Source organism: Hesperophylax consimilis, chromosome 27, assembly GCF_061612785.1.
Source record: "Hesperophylax consimilis isolate HC1 chromosome 27, BYU_Hcon_1.0, whole genome shotgun sequence".
In the NCBI taxonomy this organism is placed as follows: domain Eukaryota; kingdom Metazoa; phylum Arthropoda; class Insecta; order Trichoptera; family Limnephilidae; genus Hesperophylax; species Hesperophylax consimilis.
The window spans coordinates 14,753,272-14,770,805 of NC_142862.1; the positions used below are offsets into that span (position 1 = coordinate 14,753,272).

The 17,534-nt window shown below is 37.8% G+C and overlaps 2 protein-coding genes across 2 annotated transcripts; one reads left to right on the top strand and one right to left on the bottom strand.

The window, feature by feature from the left end:
* Positions 1 to 811: 811 nt before the first annotated feature.
* Positions 812 to 10,129, bottom strand: Uba4 (Ubiquitin-like activating enzyme 4). Its single transcript, XM_089647770.1, has 8 exons — positions 9,882 to 10,129; positions 8,285 to 8,477; positions 7,695 to 7,815; positions 7,165 to 7,393; positions 6,307 to 6,517; positions 3,853 to 3,959; positions 3,069 to 3,369; positions 812 to 1,383 (listed from the first exon to the last, which is right to left on the bottom strand). The coding sequence occupies exons 1-8, from the start codon at positions 9,981 to 9,983 to the stop codon at positions 1,226 to 1,228; spliced, it is 1,422 nt and encodes a 473-aa protein (XP_089503896.1). The 5' UTR covers positions 9,984 to 10,129; the 3' UTR covers positions 812 to 1,225.
* A 2,139-nt stretch (positions 10,130 to 12,268) lies between these two features.
* On the top strand, positions 12,269 to 13,852 carry Arp3 (Actin-related protein 3). The gene has a single exon (XM_089648233.1). The coding sequence runs from the start codon at positions 12,417 to 12,419 to the stop codon at positions 13,671 to 13,673; it is 1,257 nt and encodes a 418-aa protein (XP_089504359.1). The 5' UTR covers positions 12,269 to 12,416; the 3' UTR covers positions 13,674 to 13,852.
* Positions 13,853 to 17,534: the final 3,682 nt, after the last annotated feature.

Below are 17,534 nucleotides of genomic sequence, written 5' to 3' on the forward strand. Positions count from 1 at the left end.
AAATTGGGCCAATATTTGGATCATGAAACATGCCCACAAGGCATTTCTGGTGTTCTTCTTTACTCTTTGAGCGTCTTTATACTGTGTACCCAGTGGCGGTTCTTCACAGGGGGACGGTGGGGTCAGTCCTCTCCAAGTATTCCAGAAAACTAATAAAAGAAAAGAATGGCCGGTCTTTGTCTACACCAAAATGAAAGAATTCTTTGAATATAAAAGGAATTAACATATGAAGAAATAAAATACAAAAATTTATTCCGGATCTGCGCCATGTTTTGAAGCTTACTATGGACGAGCGGCGGCCACCCAGGCTGACCAGTGGACAGCCGACCAGCACGCAAGTCCATTTCTCAGGGTGCAGAACCTATGATAATATGAATTTCAAATGCCGCGGGACAGTCCATTGAATTTCCTCGTAAAAAAATACTGAACCCGGCGGGAATCGCTCGAGTTCAAGATATGGCGTTATTTTTACTATAATTTATTACAAATTGGTATATATCTATAAATTTTAAATTATTTTGTGTTGACATCTGATTAGGTGCAATGACTTTTGAACATTTTTGTTCAAGAAATTTTATATTATATTCTCCGGTTAGTGAGATTACGGTACAGTAGGTAGGTACAACGGTAGATACAAAATTGGGTTCCATAACAACTCAGGACAGTGGCAATTCAACACACCTTTGAAAAGCATTTAAAGTCATTGTGATGTATGGTAATAAGTTGGGTATTCAAGCGATAGATGGCATTAGTCAGAAAGCTTACTCCAGAGTCCGACAGATGTCGCTAGAGTGTAGCAAATGCCTGTGGGGTATCCTTGTCAGACTTCAAGCTTCTAGAAACAGAGAATTACCAACCCTCGGGTAATTAACAGTGTAGCTGAATCCAGACTTAGTTATTGTAACGTGAATAAAACGCAATTATAGTAAAGAACCTTTTACTTTATCAAGAGTTCCCAACACACAGAAATCTGCTAGTAAGCAGAGATATAACAGTCATTGAAAGTTAGGAAATAAGAAAAACCTCGCCTATAAAACCTAATCTAACATAACCTAGTTTTTTCACCACTTTTCATGACTTTATATAACTTTTCAATTTTCACGGTCCCCACCATCAAAGTACTCGAGCCGCCACTGTTTGTACCAATAGTAAAACTATATAACTTACAATATGATAATATAAATTTGTTAGTATGTGGAATAATTAATCAAAAATGACAGAGTCTTCAGTAAATTGGGAAGTTATTGTCCACTTGTTCAGCCCAGGAGTGAAGTCCGCCTGTAATATCAACTATAGTCGGTGGCCGTTCGCGGTTTGAAAACTTTAGTTTCAAAAGCTGAACCGCCAGTTGAGAATCGTTCCCCCGCCGACAAATGCAGAAAACTGTAAAAGAAGATAAAGAAATCCATAACACCTTGGGTCCAATAAAGTATGTTTGTAATTTTCTCTTATGTAATAAATCAAAACCAAAATTTCTTCTCAAACCAAAAGATTTGTAAGTAGGTACTTAAATACATATTTAATTATAAACCATAAATATTTTACGTTACATTTTATATTTCAAATAAAGAATCATACAATTTGTCCAAAGAAATGTCACCATCACAATGATTTTTCAAACATTCTTCAGGCCGGTAGGTACTTATATAATAATTCAGATTTGACAGCTGCTCTTAAGTAGGAACTGCGATCATTCGAACTTCGGCAGGATAAAAAGGTAGTATATAATATTGCCACCATATTGAACCGGTGAAATCTCCAAACTTCATATACATAATATCAAAAAGATAAATGTTTTTATAAAAATTTCCCGACCCATTTTCTAATCAATTTATTTATTTATTCAAAAAAACAGTTTCTAACATAAAAACGTACTCTGTACATCTCAATTCAATTCATCATCAATTTTTCCAGAAGAATTTTTATCAGAAAAACAAAGATTTCCTGGATCCAAAATTTTAAAATTTTGAATAACAAAACCAAAAAGATAAATGTCTAACCAAACTTAACATTTTCAAAAGTAAAAAATTGAAAAGAAAAAATCTAGCTTATGAACCTTCAAAAGCTAAACTTCATGTATGAAAATATTCCTGTCACAGTTTTTTTTTTCTCGGTGACTTTACTGCCACTGGATCGCATGATATTATTTTTCCAAGGAACTGACTATTTTTTGAAATCGGTTCGTTTTGGCTTTTATAAAATTCGAAAAATTGAGCTGTGCTTATGAACAAAAAAATGTATATGGTAATCTTGAAATTTTAGAGCTCTCAAACCGATTTGGTTAAAATACATAACTTCAGTGGCGTTCTTTAATTTCATGAGTTCTAATGGTTAGTTAATGGAAGTTTGTTACTTAAAAGAAATTAATTTCATTCGTCCAGTGAATTTAAAATGAACGAAGTTATATGACGTACATATAATATGTAGGCATTCACAAATGGTTTTTATTTGGATAGAATAAAGTGATATGTAAATTTTTGCACACATTCTAATAATTGCTGTTATACATACACACAAAAGGGCAAAACTCTACCATCAGCAATCTTTGCTGCTGCAATTTGAATCTGTGCCGTTATTTTAACGAGACATATAAAAGTCATTCATTGATTTGTCAATGTCATCACTGGCCACCTTCAAATCAAACGTAAACAAGACTTAAAGCTACCTATCGTGTTGATCTAAAAAATAATTACTGTTGCTGTTATGAAATGTATATGTAAGTGTATGTATGTGTGTATACATGTATGCATGTAGGTGCATACATGTACATTATTCTTTACTTACAGTGTTGTGTTCATCAATGTTGTGTTTGTCTGTAATTAGTGATAGTATCAACCGAGTTTAATTAATGTAATTGTATTTCGAGAGCTTTGATATGAATCACTGTTGACAAACCTAAGAGAAAAAAAAAAAAAAAAAATCTTTACTAAATTGGGCGAAGCCTATCAAAAAGCCGCCTGCAGGACCTAGCAGCAAAAAAGCCGCGGAAGCAGGTGTTTAAATATTATAGGTAAATAATAATAACTGGAAAATTTTCATTTATAAAGTGGTTTTGTAAAACAACTTACCCCTAGTAACACCATTCTCATGTAAATAGTTAAAAAGATCTTCACTTCTTTGTTCTAATTTATCTATGAAAACATTGCTTGATCCTTCTATGTGATACATCTCAAACTGTTCCTTCGATCTCACATCCAGGAGTAAAGAATCCTCGCCTAATTTTTTGAAAATATATCCTTTTTGGTCGGAATTTTGAATTGCATCTTTTCTTGTATTATTTGTTTCTGGATTTAGGTTCTGATAGAAATGGCTGTTGAAATCTTTGGCTTCAATTCTTTCTTCCTTTGATAAAATCTCCAATTTTAAATCCTGAAAATGTGAAACTATTGTAAGGCATTTTAAATAGAATATTATTACAAACTTTAATTATTACCTTTTTTTATATCAACGCCCCTTTTGGTTCCCATGAACAATGCCGAATGTGTAAATTGGTAAAATTGCACATTCAGTACTGTTCACGGTTATTTTTCAGTAAAAGAGGTGGTAACTTGTAAAAGAGTGGTGTTGTGCTTACTTTTTATATTAACAATAACAGTACACAGCTTTACACAGAAGTTAGATGCATTCCATTTTATGACCATCCAAGCTGGTGAAAACCATAGACAAACAATAAATCACAATTCCACAGTATCTAATTACGTGAAAACTGTTTAGAACATTAGGTACTTTCTTAATAATACCAAATTGTAAATTTGCAAATTTTTTGAAAATGGCAAAATCTGGCATCCTTTGTGTAAAAATTCGCATTATAGCAATGTGACATAATCAGGTCTCTAGTTATGAGTCAAGTACCTTGTCCGATGCCTGGGAATTGCAAAACTGTGTGTAGTCTATTAGTTTGGTGATGGTGGGGTTGTCTGAGCACACCACACATTGAGGATTCCTGCCGCGTAGCTTTACTGGAATATCACATTGTTACAATATTAAGTACAAAATAGAAAAACCGTAAACAACAGAAACATGACCCATTATTGGAATGAAACTGAATGCACAAAACTGCTACTACCAATGCAAAATGTCCAGCATTTAAAGAAGTGATTTGCGTATTTCCCTTAGGATGGGTTGTTCAGAGTATTTGAAAAATTCATCAAATTTCAAAGTTGATTTTCAAGTTCTGTGAAGGTTCTACTCTAGTTCTTTCATCATTTCAGTTTTGTGAAACAACTGGCCAATAATGATACAATAACAGAACTTGAATAGAACCTTTACAGAACTTGAAAATCAACTTTGAACCCGTCCTTAAACTTTTTTTTTAATTTCAAGTTATGGATTTTTTTAGGCTATCGGCACAGACATATGAATATTAATAGACTAGAAATTAAGGATGAGGGGTAAAATCAACTGTTGAAGAACGAAGAGGGTAAAGCTGACTGTGATTCGTCAATAAATCAATCTGATAATATATAGGCATCTTGCCTTATAATATCACCATTTAGTTCTTAAAAGTAAAATCTGCTTTTGAATGAATAGACATTTTTACATGGGAGCGCAAATTACTCGCCACGTTATGAACAAATTTGCGAAGTCCAAATTCGGCAAAATAAATTTCTTCTATTTTCAGAGTCGAATATTTCGTTTATGTATTTAGTTAAGACACTTTTATAAATGTTCATAATTTACTTCCCAGCAACCAACCAGCTTTGTGTTTCACGTCCAGACGTGTCTCGATGTGATAGTATATGTTTCTACAACTGATACATATTATACGATGTGAATATGCTTAAAATAAAGTAAAATAATGCTTATATATGGAATGTAATACGACAATTGGGTTTATTCTCTTTTTCACATCTATTTTTACAAGTTTTCATAGTACAAGTCACCATTTTGCCGTGTTATTTCGTAAAATGAACCGATGATGCCTTGACCATAGTTCGCACAAGAATGATGACGTCACGTTTTCTAAATTCACTTGAGGCCATACGCGAGCACAGCCGGCTCCAATGGAACCGGTATGGGGAGTGGGGAATAATACGCTTTTAATCACTTAGGGCAGGTCTACTAATATTCATATGTCTATGGCTATCGGTGTATTTGAACCAGAACATTTGTTAGAGTGACGGTTTTGCATTTCAAGTATTTACATGTTTTCGAGAGTGGCGCTTTTGAACCTCACCAAAAATGGAAGAGAGGCGATTTTGCTTTGGTTTGAAGATTGTATGGTATAGAAAGAGAAATATGGATTACTAATCAATCATTAGGTCAAAATGAAGTGTAGATAGTGGCGGTTTTTCTTTTGTACCCCTCAAATAGCATCTACGCACAGCAGCGCCCCTCCTTTAGTTCTACCTACATACCAAACACTTAACTTTCATTGCATAAGTGCTTTGATAGTCAGTGCAATTTGGTCGTAACTCGACGACAGTCAGCACGCTTCCATGCTGTAATCTCCATTTATTTATATTTTATCTATGCAAACAGGTAACTTACAAGTACAATTTGACAACAGTGATTTTCAACCGCTGGTCTTTGAAAAAGTACTTCTTAACCCCTAGACTAGAACCTCTCTATTTTGCAATGTATGTCTCGTAAGCAAACTGACAAAATGCGCCGGAAAGATATTTGCATTAAATACATTCCATTCCAGATAAATTTTTGTTGTTTTTTAATGTATTTCAAAAAAATTATTCTGTTTTTGAAAGCAGAAGAAAGACTCTCATATCCAATTAAAAATATTAAAATTTTTAACACAAATATGCATAAACTTTTTAAAGTCGCTTACCAATGGTTTTTATGCTGTAAACTGTAATTACCGCTTTACACAAAACTAAAAAAATATCTAATCAGACAAAGATATTATGAAAGTTATTGTCATTTCACTTTTTTATACATAAAAAAAATGTATTTATTAAGAAATTTGCAAATATTTTTCAAATGCTAAAATGTTATTTCATAGAGTTATTTCAAATTTTTCGGAAACGTCTATGGTAAACTTTTAAATGAAAATACAAAACCTTCTTTCCTTATAACACTGTATAAATCATATTATATCTCACCATGATACAAAATGAAGAAGAATGACTTTTATGTATCTGTGTCAGGCTGGGAGAAATATCTCCCAAGAAGACTCTATGGTCGTTTGACGTCTGGGAGAAATATCTCCCAAAATTGCTCTAGGGGTTAACACATTGTGATCATTTCGTGAAGAAAAAATGTGTGATCATTTCGAGAAACGGAGGAAAATTACCCCAAATCGGGTGAAAATGATAATATTTATTTACAGCAAATGTATGATTATTATTTTACCCCGTCTAAAGCTGCAGTCCGCCCCGTCAAACAGCAGCATGTGTCCCGCTATGGTCTCACTGCCCAGCAGCAGCTTCAGGCACTCGAGCGCCTGCAGAGCCCCCATGGCCCCCGGCACAGGGCCCAGCACCCCGCTGCCGGAGCACGAGCCCACTGTCTCTGGGGGCGGGGGCACGGGGAACAGACAGCGCATGCAGGGCCCAGGGGGTAGCTAGAATTGATAAAAATAAACTATTTTATCAATGTACTGTATTTTATAGATAATTCAAACAAATATTTTTTATGTTGAAGCTATAATTACATATTGTACTATCCTAGTTATTTGATTCTTAAGCGTCGGTTTAGTGTTATTATAGTTAGGCCGGCCTTAAGTACGGTTTAAGGCCATACATAAGGCGTGGCAATAAATCAAGATTTTCAGTATTCCGACCTTATGTGCCAAGTAATATTTACACCGCAATTATAAGTAAGAGGGCGTATCTCCAAATAGTATAAAACAAATTGGCTTTTTGCGTCTGTCTGTTTTTGCGCTTAGTTTTTCTAAACTATGCAACGGATTTTAAAAGGGTTTTCACTATCATTTAGACAATTTCTTTCGGAAGGTTTGTAAATATAATACATGCATATTATATTTACAGAAATTAGAGAAAAGCGGAGCGATGCCGCATACACGTCCGCTAGTTATGTATAAATGTCTTCACCAAAGTCATGGTTTCTAGTGAAATACATACATATTTGTTCAGGCGGCCAATAGAGGAATTAACTAAGGAATGAACCTGAATGGTTTTTTGTATCTGCAATATCTAAAAACACATCTGAGGTCTCAATTTTTGTTTTTTAAATGGAGAAATATTTCACCTGTGAATCTTTAGGCCTATAATTGTAAATGGTCAGTTGCCCTTCCAACTTCAGCGCGCTGGCTGACACCAGTGGTTTACCCGACATCACACAGGCATCGTTCAGCAGATATCTGGTGACTACGTTGTCTGTGGCATCAATGACACAGTCGTACTTGCGTATGATCTCCAGCGCGTTTGATGAGTCCAACTGCACATTGTACGGCGTCACTTTTATGGTAGAGTTGATCCTGGAAAACAAACTTGAGAATCACTTTCAAAAATTTCTTTCATATGTCGCCCGCACCGGCAAGAATCTAATGCCGGCTCGGCTTTACCACGTGATAGGAATGTCCCATTCCCACAGCATTGGATTGTAATGTGCTTATTGGGAGCTGTTATGTCAAAATTTAAAAATGGCGCTGACCATCAATTTGTCAATCAAATGTGAGAAAAGTTTGAAAAACTCCAATGTGTGGGTTAAATTAGTATTATAGAATAAAATGGTGTGTACAACATGGTATGGTCGTTGGCGAAAGAAACTTAACTAACCGTCTCATGGCCATGGCAGCTGACTCCACTTTAGCCATTCCGATCGTCATTTCGGAGTGGAGTAGTTGCCTGTGGATGTTTGTCACCTCCACGTCATCATAGTCCACAATGCCAATGTGACCTGGAAACCACAAAAAATGGAGATTATAGTGTAATTAGTGCAGGGACAGCTAGCCGCTCCAAGAGTTGAAATTTTGAATTCTTTCATCCAGTAACTTTTCTGAATTTCCCTCCTAAATTGCGTTATCCCGCCAGTAACTTATCTGTCAAAATCTCTACTCTTTTCTTTATAACAATTTAAAAATGGAACAAATTAAAAAATGAAGGAAAAATATTAATAAGAAAGTACCTACCCTATCCTAATTTTAATGGGTGAATTTAATGCACAACATAACCAACCTCATTTGTAATTTTAATGGTAACAAAAGCTCCTGCCGCCAATGTGTTAAGATTAGAATCCTGAAGCCGCGGGTTAAAATTCCGACGTATGAATTTTTTTATATTTGATTTACAAGCGTTAATTCATATCAAATTTAAATCAATAATATATAGCATATTTGAGGCATGGAGTAAAGAATTGTTGAACATACCCACACCAGCCCCGGCTAAATACCCCGCAGCCGGGCAGCCCAGCCCCCCTGCACCCACCACCAGCACGGAACTCTCAGCCAGGGTGTGCAGAGAGAGCAGCGGGTGCCCCAGCTCTGCAACTAGGCACTGGCGGCTGTAGCGCTCCACCGCCCACTTGGGGGCGCCCTTGGACCAAGATGCTGCCCTGGAATCCTGAAAAATAATTGACTGTTTACGAAATAAAACTAAAGGTTGATTTACTAACTGATAATTGTAAGGTTCAACGACATCCAATGTATAAAGAACAATATACCCACAAAAAACTGTAATTTCCGAAATACATACCGGCCTATTTTTGTTGGCTTCGTTTTGAAAACTAATCTAAAATAGGGTAAAATTCGGTTTATGGGAGTCACTCGAATAACCGAAATTGAACTTGATTTAGACTAATTTAGGGCTGGGGAATCCGAATCTGTAAGAATTAGGTGGGGGTCGGCACTATTAACTGAGTTATAGGGTTTTGAAATTTCGTACGTGATACATAGAAACCATGTTTTATTTATCAATTATGACATAAGAAAATCAAATTAGTGACGATTTATTAGTCTCACATTTCAGAAGTGCCAACCAAAAAATAAAAAGTGTTGCCATATAATAATAATATTTTTTTACAAAATAGGTTAGGTTTTTAGTTTGGGTTAGAGTAGGCAGAAGAACATGGGAAAAAGGTATTAGAATTAAATCACAAACCAGTCTATACAAACCTAGCGTAGCCCACAAACTATTTGAAAACTGGGATGTAACTCTAAAGGGGACGCGAGCAGGCGTTATTAAAGGGGCAATTTTTTGTAACAGGAAATAACATGGAAAAAAGGTATTAGAATCAAATCACAAACCAGTCTATACAAACCTAGCGTAGCCCACAAACTACTTGAAAACTGGGATATAACTCTAAAGGGGACGCGAGTGGGCGTTATTAAAGGGTCATTTTTTTGTTATAGAAAATCACAGTTAGGTTAGGTTATATATATATAAATTTAATATTTACAAGATTTTAAATAATAAACTACAAATCTGGCAAATGATATTTAATTTTCTGAATTTTCCATGCATTGATATTATTATTATATGGCAAAACTTTTTATTTTTTGGTTGGCACTTCTGAAATGTGAGACTAATAAATAGTCACTAATTTGATTTTCTTATGTCATAATTGATAAATAAAACATGGTTTCTATGTATCGCGTACGAAATTTCAAAACCCTATAACTCAGTTAATAGTGCCGACCCCCACCTAATTCTTACAGATTCGGATTCCCCAGCCCTAAATTAGTCTAAATCAAGTTCAATTTCGGTTATTCGAGTGACTCCCATAAACCGAATTTTTTCCCTAAAATATTATAACTTAAATAATATATTTCAGTCAACACAAGGCTTTGCCAGGTAAGTTATCGTATATGCCTGCATAATTAGAAATAGTAAATTCATTATCAATTTACCCGGCTCAGAACAGATATTGTCTAGTGAGTCGGGTAGCGCACATAATTTGTAAACAAATATTGATGTCAATAAACGCCCGGGTTACCGGCAAATTAAAAAAAAAAAAATTAAACTTACATTGTTTATTTCTTGCTCTTTACGTCTGAGAAGTTCATCTTCTTTGCATTGCAATGCCTTTCTCAACCGAAGCACTTCCTCTTCCAATTCCGCAACGCTCATATTATCAATCGCCGTGTATGGTTAAAATCAAATAATAAAAATTTCCGGAACCTTCTAGCGAATCAATCGAATGATCGAATCAATCATAAATAAACCACTCACAATTAACTATGAAGTTCCCTATCACGTTGTTTTGACTTTTGACATTATTGTTGTTCGAAGACTGTGTAGGCTAATTCTATATTTTTATTCAGCCATCTCGTGGGACCTATGTTTGGTTTGAGGAGATAGCGGATAGTACATACACTTTTGTTAATTCGCTTTTATGTGGCTTTTCCACCAGACGGCGCTATGCAAATGTTCTAATATTATTACTATATCTTATTAATATTTTACGCTAGTACCTCTTTTTATACATTTCCAATTGTATTGTCCCCTCTATAACTTACACTGTTATCTCCTATGAATTGTATTATGGAAGGGAGAAGCATTAATAAACGTAAATCACGTATATAAAGGTAGCAATACATTCCATAAATCAGCGTTACACACCCCACACCCGTCTCTGAAAATATATTTTATTTTATGTGAAAAGTCCCAATTGCTCCCAACCGTCTGGAGCCAGTGAGACTCTGGCATCCCCAATTGGGGTACTTTGTGATGCTGAAGGTAGTGGGGAGGGAAGGTGATGAGGAGGAGGAAGGGAGAGAAGTAATGGCTATTCAAACATATTACAGATTTGGTCACCAAACACGGCTAATTCAATTCTGAATGGTGGTCTTACCCAGGGCAATACTGAGAATATCTTTCGCCCTGGAACGTTCCACAAGTATACTATGTATTATTTTAAATACTTGTGAAATAACACAATTTCATTAAATAAAATTCCTTTGCGCATGCCGGGATTTGAATCCGCGACCTTCAAATTTCTAGTTAACAACCTTATCCCTCGACTACGGAAGCCATCTTATTATAATATCGCTACACTACTATCCTACGCCTGTGAAAAATCAGAGATATTATGTTATTAAGGACGGGTTGTTTCGGAGAATTTGAACAATTCATCAAATTTCAAAGTTGATTTTCATGTTCTGTGAAAGATTTTTTTATGTTCTGTTATTATTTCAGTTCTGTCAAGCAACTAGCCTATAATGATATAATAACAGCACTTGAATAGGACTTTCACAGAACTTGAAAATGAACGTTGAAATTTGATGAATTGTTCAAATTCTCCGAAACAACCCGTCCTAAATCTGTTAAAAAGAAAAACCACAAAATCTAACTACTTCTCAAAATTAAACGTGAGAATTTTTTTGAAGTGAAACTTCTTTAGGCGCGTAATGGATTTTCAGGGACGGAGTAAAACCGAGTCAGGATCGACACGAAAATGCGGGTACCCCCACCACCGCTCACCGTTCACTGTCCCTCTCTCACCATATGCGCTTGTTGAGGTGGGGGAGCCGCTCACGAACGTTCTCTCTCTTCTCTTCTTTCCTCTCTCTCAGACACCAGCGAACTGCGCCACGCCAAGCATCAGCTGCTTGGTTAGTATACTGCGTCGTGAGTGTAATACGAGTGAAATACGTAATTGATTGTTTTTCCACATCTGTAATTTTTAATTGTAATATTGTTATTTATGTAATATTGTATACTTGTGAATAAATTGAAAATTTTTGGAACTATACATTAATCGAACGTCATTCATCTATAAGAAAATATTAGAAAAAGCAAATCCATGCTTCGTCGTTGAATTATTTAACCTCTAATTTTCAAACTAACCTAAGAGAGAAAATAGAGATGATGAAATGAAAATAGAGAGAGAGGAATACTAGAAGTTTCACTTCTGTCTTGCGTAGGCTTGACACACCCACTTTTTTAAAACATTTATTTCATAGGTATCTGAAATATTTATTTTAAATACCTATGAAAACGAAAATGTTTTATGTTAATTTTTTTACATAATCAGTATCTATTTTAAAAATGACACTTAAATTAAAAACAACTCCAAGTTCATTGAACGAGCGTTACAATCATTCATAGACAGACAAACAACCGACATTAGTATGTTTGTTTAACACGAAACCTTACCGCGATAACGCATATCTAAATAATTATTATAGAAGGAAATCACTCTTAGACGATAATATATCTAATATTTTTAGTAATAATTTGATCGCCTCTCCTCTAAAGCAGTAATATTTGTACGTAGGTACTGTGCAATCTGCTCGTTGTCTAATGCAGTGGGGAAGTAGGTGGCAAAAACAACGGGTTAGAATAACGGGCTGATAGAAATTCAACAACATCAACTCGACAGGCTTAGTGATTGAACTTTTTTACTCAGTGGCTGTACATTGCTGGCGGGATCGAAGGAAGGAGATTTATATACGAGTCACCCAGGGAGCGGGTAGGCGCGGCGTGATCTGTGATAAACTCTTGTCAGATAGCTAACGAGCTGTCACTTTTCAGTAATATCGGTAAATTTGAACTCTAAATATGTCGGAAAGGCTGCCGGCCTGCGTTATAGACGTCGGCACGGGATACACCAAGCTGGGGTTCGCCGGAAATAAGGAGCCGCAGTTCATTATTCCCTCAGCGATAGCCATCAAGGAATCCGCCAAAGTGGGCGATCAGTCGTCGCGGCGGCTCGGCAAAGGAGTGGAAGATCTCGACTTTTTCATCGGAGATGAAGCCTTCGAGGCCACGGGCTACTCCGTCAAGTACCCGGTGCGCCACGGGCTCGTTGAGGACTGGGATCTCATGGAGAGGTTCATGGAACAGTGCATCTTCAAGTACCTCAGGGCGGAGCCGGAAGATCACTTCTTCCTGCTCACTGAGCCGCCGTTAAACACCCCGGAGAACAGGGAGTACATCGCGGAGATCATGTTCGAATCTTTCAATGTCCCCGGCTTGTACATCGCAGTGCAGGCCGTCTTGGCGCTGGCCGCTTCCTGGACCTCCCGCACCACCAGCGATTGCATCTTCACCGGGATCGTCATCGACAGTGGTGACGGAGTGACGCACATCATCCCTGTGGCTGAGGGCTACGTCATCGGATCGTGCATCAAGCACATCCCCATTGCCGGGCGCAACATTACCTCCTTTATACAATCCCTGCTCCGAGAACGCGAGGTCGGTATCCCCCCAGAACAGAGCCTCGAGACGGCCAAATCCATCAAGGAACGGTACTCGTACATTTCTCCAGACATTGCCAAAGAGTTCGCCAAATACGATGCGGATCCGAGCAAGTGGATTAAGAAATACACAGGAGTTAACGCAATCACAAAGAATCCGTTTACCGTGGATGTCGGATACGAACGTTTCCTCGGTCCCGAGATATTCTTTCACCCGGAGTTTTCCAACCCCGACTTCACGACGCCACTCAACGAAATGGTGGACGATGTCATTCAAAACTGCCCAATCGACGTGAGGAGAGGTCTGTACAAAAATATAGTTCTTTCCGGAGGTTCAACGATGTTTAGAGACTTTGGTCGTAGACTCCAGCGAGACATTAAGCGCACGGTGGACATGAGACTGCGCACATCGGAGATCCTGTCAGAAGGGAGAATCATTCCAAAGCCGATAGACGTGCAAGTGGTATCGCATCATATGCAGCGATACGCCGTGTGGTTCGGTGGCAGCATGCTCGCATCCACTCCCGAGTTCTACCAGGTGTGTCATACCAAGAAGGACTACATGGAGTACGGGCCCAGCATCTGCAGGCACAACCCCGTCTTTGGAACCATGACCTAAATCCTGAACAAAGTATTAATAACGGATGTTCGCCTGTGGATTCCATTATTATTTATAAAGACTTTAAGCAAATATGTTATAATTTTTTTTAATAATTGCCACATGTACAAAGACATTGTAGTGAGTGGGCTTTATTGAATGTATACTTTTTTTATTTTAAATTTTATCTAATAAATCAATAATTAATTGATACATGTTGTGATTTGTGTGAAAACAAGTGTCTACATTCTTCTGAATGTTTTAAATAACTAGACCCTTTCTTATTACAACCATGAACACGAAAGAGGGAAAAATAAATAACAATTATCTATGTAATTATTAATAAATCTGGAGCAATAAATATGATCTGTCATCTGACTCAACATTTATAAATCTGACACTGGGTTCAATCTCCAGGCTAACAATTTTTTTTGTTTTTGCTTCTGTCAGTCTAATAGCATTTACGTCAAGTTAGTATTTCCGCTAACAGGAAATGTACAGAATGATTTTGAACACATACATTTATATTAAACTGATAAGAGGTCTTGCAACGTACTCCACAATCATTTATCAGATGTTTGTCATCAATTAAACTACATAATTCAGAATTGACCAGTAGCGATGAGTAGCTCATGAGTAGCTCATGAACGAGCTGCACAACTGAGCTAGCTCTTTTTGATGAGACGTATTCGTACGACTCCCGGTAAACCGTACCACGGCTCAATTGAACGGTTAAACTTTTTTATCACGAGATATTTTAGAAAAATAGCATTATTAAAATTATTATTACACACTCAGAGACGTGAAAGACAGTCAGACATCTGGACCTGGACTGAGGACTTTCATACTCAGAGACATGAACGGTGTTTGACAGTCCGACATCTGTACATACACCTACTAACTACCTAGCATCTTTTTTCTTGTGGTACAAGGCGGCTTACCGGTACAAAGAATCGTACGATCTTTTTTGTTATTTGTTTTTGGGGTATTATGCCGTGTTGCGCTAACTCCTTCTTTAGCCAACGTTTCGGACAGCATTGCAGTGTCCATCATCAGGGCAGATGTCTTATTTGAGGTTGTGTTAAAATGTGAGCTTAAGTATGAGGTTGTGATACCGTGTTGCCAGCTCCAACCCTCTGAGCTAACATTAACGTATCATTTTTTATTTAAAGTGGTTTTCTTCGTTTAGTTCTAGTGTATCCGTCAATTACCGGATACCAAGAACTATTAAGCTTAGCTTCATCATCTCTATTAATGTTTACGGGATTTTTATGAATTTCAATGGCCTCCGTAATCAGCCGTGCTCTATAAGTTTTCGGTCTCCCCAGGATTTCAGGAACAAATCCAAAGTAATGCCCGGTGTCAATCAAATGCTCGGCAATTGCCGATTTGTCAGGGTGGCCGAGTTTACAAGCTCTGAAGTGTTCTGAAATTCTTTTGGAGATAGTCCGCTCTGTCTGGCCTACATAGACCTTGTCACATCCGGAACAGCTGAGTTTATACACTCCATCTGTTTCCAGAGGAAACTTAGTCTTTGCAGACCTCAGTAAGTCCTGTATCTTTGTTGTTGTTCCGAAGACAGTCTTGATATTTTCCTTTCTCAAAAGCCTGGCAATTTTGTCTGTCACATTGTGCACATAAGGCAGGAAGGCACAGCCTTTCGACTCTTGTTCAACTCTGTTTTCTTTTGGTGCAGATTTGGCTCTTATGATTTGCCTTGTCTGACTTGCTGGGTAGCCGTTACGTTCCAGTGCGTCGGTCAGCTTCGTAAGTTCCGCTCCGATTTTATGTTCTTCGCATATTCTGGTCGCTCGGGTCACCAATGTATGGATAAGTCCTCTCTTCTGCGCTGGGTGGTGGTGCGAATCAGCGTGTAAGTACCGATTCGTATGGGTTGGTTTCCTATATACAGTATGCCCTAGGCTACCATCGTGTTTCCGCATCACCTCCACATCTAGAAAGGGCAGGATTTTATCTTTGTTTTCCAGTTCCATTGTGAATTTAATTTTGCTGTGGAGAGAATTAAGATGGTCCAGGAATTCGTTTAGTTTCTCCGTTCCATGAGGCCAAATGGCGAAGACATCGTCGACGTAGCGCCACCATACTTTAGGGACAGCCGAAGCTGTGTCGAGTGCCACTTCTTCAAACTTCTCCATAAAAAAGTTGGCTAGTACTGGCGATAACGGACTGCCCATCGCAACTCCCTCCAATTGCTCAAATAGTTCACAGAAAGTTAAGACTGAGGAAGGAGATATTCTGGTCAGCTTTGACGTCGTGTCACTTTTCACAAATGTGCCTCTAGAAGACTCCATGACAATGCTCAGGGAGATATATGAGGAAGACATTTGCAAACTTTTTGAACACTGCCTCAAAACGGGATACTTTGCGTTTCAGGGTGAACTATTTGAGCAATTGGAGGGAGTTGCGATGGGCAGTCCGTTATCGCCAGTACTAGCCAACTTTTTTATGGAGAAGTTTGAAGAAGTGGCACTCGACACAGCTTCGGCTGTCCCTAAAGTATGGTGGCGCTACGTCGACGATGTCTTCGCCATTTGGCCTCATGGAACGGAGAAACTAAACGAATTCCTGGACCATCTTAATTCTCTCCACAGCAAAATTAAATTCACAATGGAACTGGAAAACAAAGAAAAAATCCTGCCCTTTCTAGATGTGGAGGTGATGCGGAAACACGATGGTAGCCTAGGGCATACTGTATATAGGAAACCAACCCATACGAATCGGTACTTACACGCTGATTCGCACCACCACCCAGCGCAGAAGAGAGGACTTATCCATACATTGGTGACCCGAGCGACCAGAATATGCGAAGAACATAAAATCGGAGCGGAACTTACGAAGCTGACCGATGCACTGGAACGTAACGGCTACCCAGCAAGTCAGACAAGGCAAATCATAAGAGCCAAATCTGCACCAAACGAAGACAGAGTTGAACAAGAGTCGAAAGGCTGTGCCTTCCTGCCTTATGTGCACAATGTGACAGACAAAATTGCCAGGCTTTTGAGAAAGGAAAATATCAAGACTGTCTTCGGAACAACAACAAAGATACAGGACTTACTGAGGTCTGCAAAGACTAAGTTTCCTCTGGAAACAGATGGAGTGTATAAACTCAGCTGTTCCGGATGTGACAAGGTCTATGTAGGCCAGACAGAGCGGACTATCTCCAAAAGAATTTCAGAACACTTCAGAGCTTGTAAACTCGGCCACTCTGACAAATCGGCAATTGCCGAGCATTTGATTGACACCGGGCATTACTTTGGATTTGTTCCTGAAATCCTGGGGAGACCGAAAACTTATAGAGCACGGCTGATTACGGAGGCCATTGAAATTCATAAAAATCCCGTAAACATTAATAGAGACGATGGAGCTAAGCTTAATAGTTCTTGGTATCCGGTAATTGACGGATACACCAGAACTAAACGAAGAAAACCACTTTAAATAAAAAATGATACGTTAATGTTAGCTCAGAGGGTTGGAGCTGGCAACACGGTATCACAACGAGTACTAAAATGAGTAATACAATAACACAATAATAATGACACATTTAGATGGACACACAATCAGATTTTCAACTATAAACTTGGTATTGAAATATCTCATGTTTAATAATACAAAATCAGAGGCAATGAAAACTTCTACGACCGTCTTGTTGTTATATGGCCCCTGAACGAAATGTATGATTATACCACTGCTCAACATTCGGTAGATTGCATACCCTTTTCCGAAAAACTACCTTTCTCCCTTTAAAATTCAAAACAACCAGATCTGGGGACTTAATCTCAGACATAGCGTTACTGCGACACAATGCTTGACAATAAATCACTCGTGTTGTATCTTATAAGCAGAACATTGGCTGAAAAAGAG

Bases quoted from the DNA above. Each gene is read 5' to 3' on its own strand.
- Uba4 (XM_089647770.1), bottom strand. From the start codon at position 9,983: ATGAGCGTTGCGGAATTGGAAGAGGAAGTGCTTCGGTTGAGAAAGGCA. The intron at 7,816-8,284 runs GTATGTTCAACA...TGTGGTTTCCAG, and splicing joins TTTAGCCGGGGCTGGTGTGG to GTCACATTGGCATTGTGGAC. The intron at 1,384-3,068 runs GTAAGTTGTTTT...CTTCTTTTACAG, and splicing joins TGAGAATGGTGTTACTAGGG to TTTTCTGCATTTGTCGGCGG.
- Arp3 (XM_089648233.1), top strand. From the start codon at position 12,417: ATGTCGGAAAGGCTGCCGGCCTGCGTTATAGACGTCGGCACGGGATAC.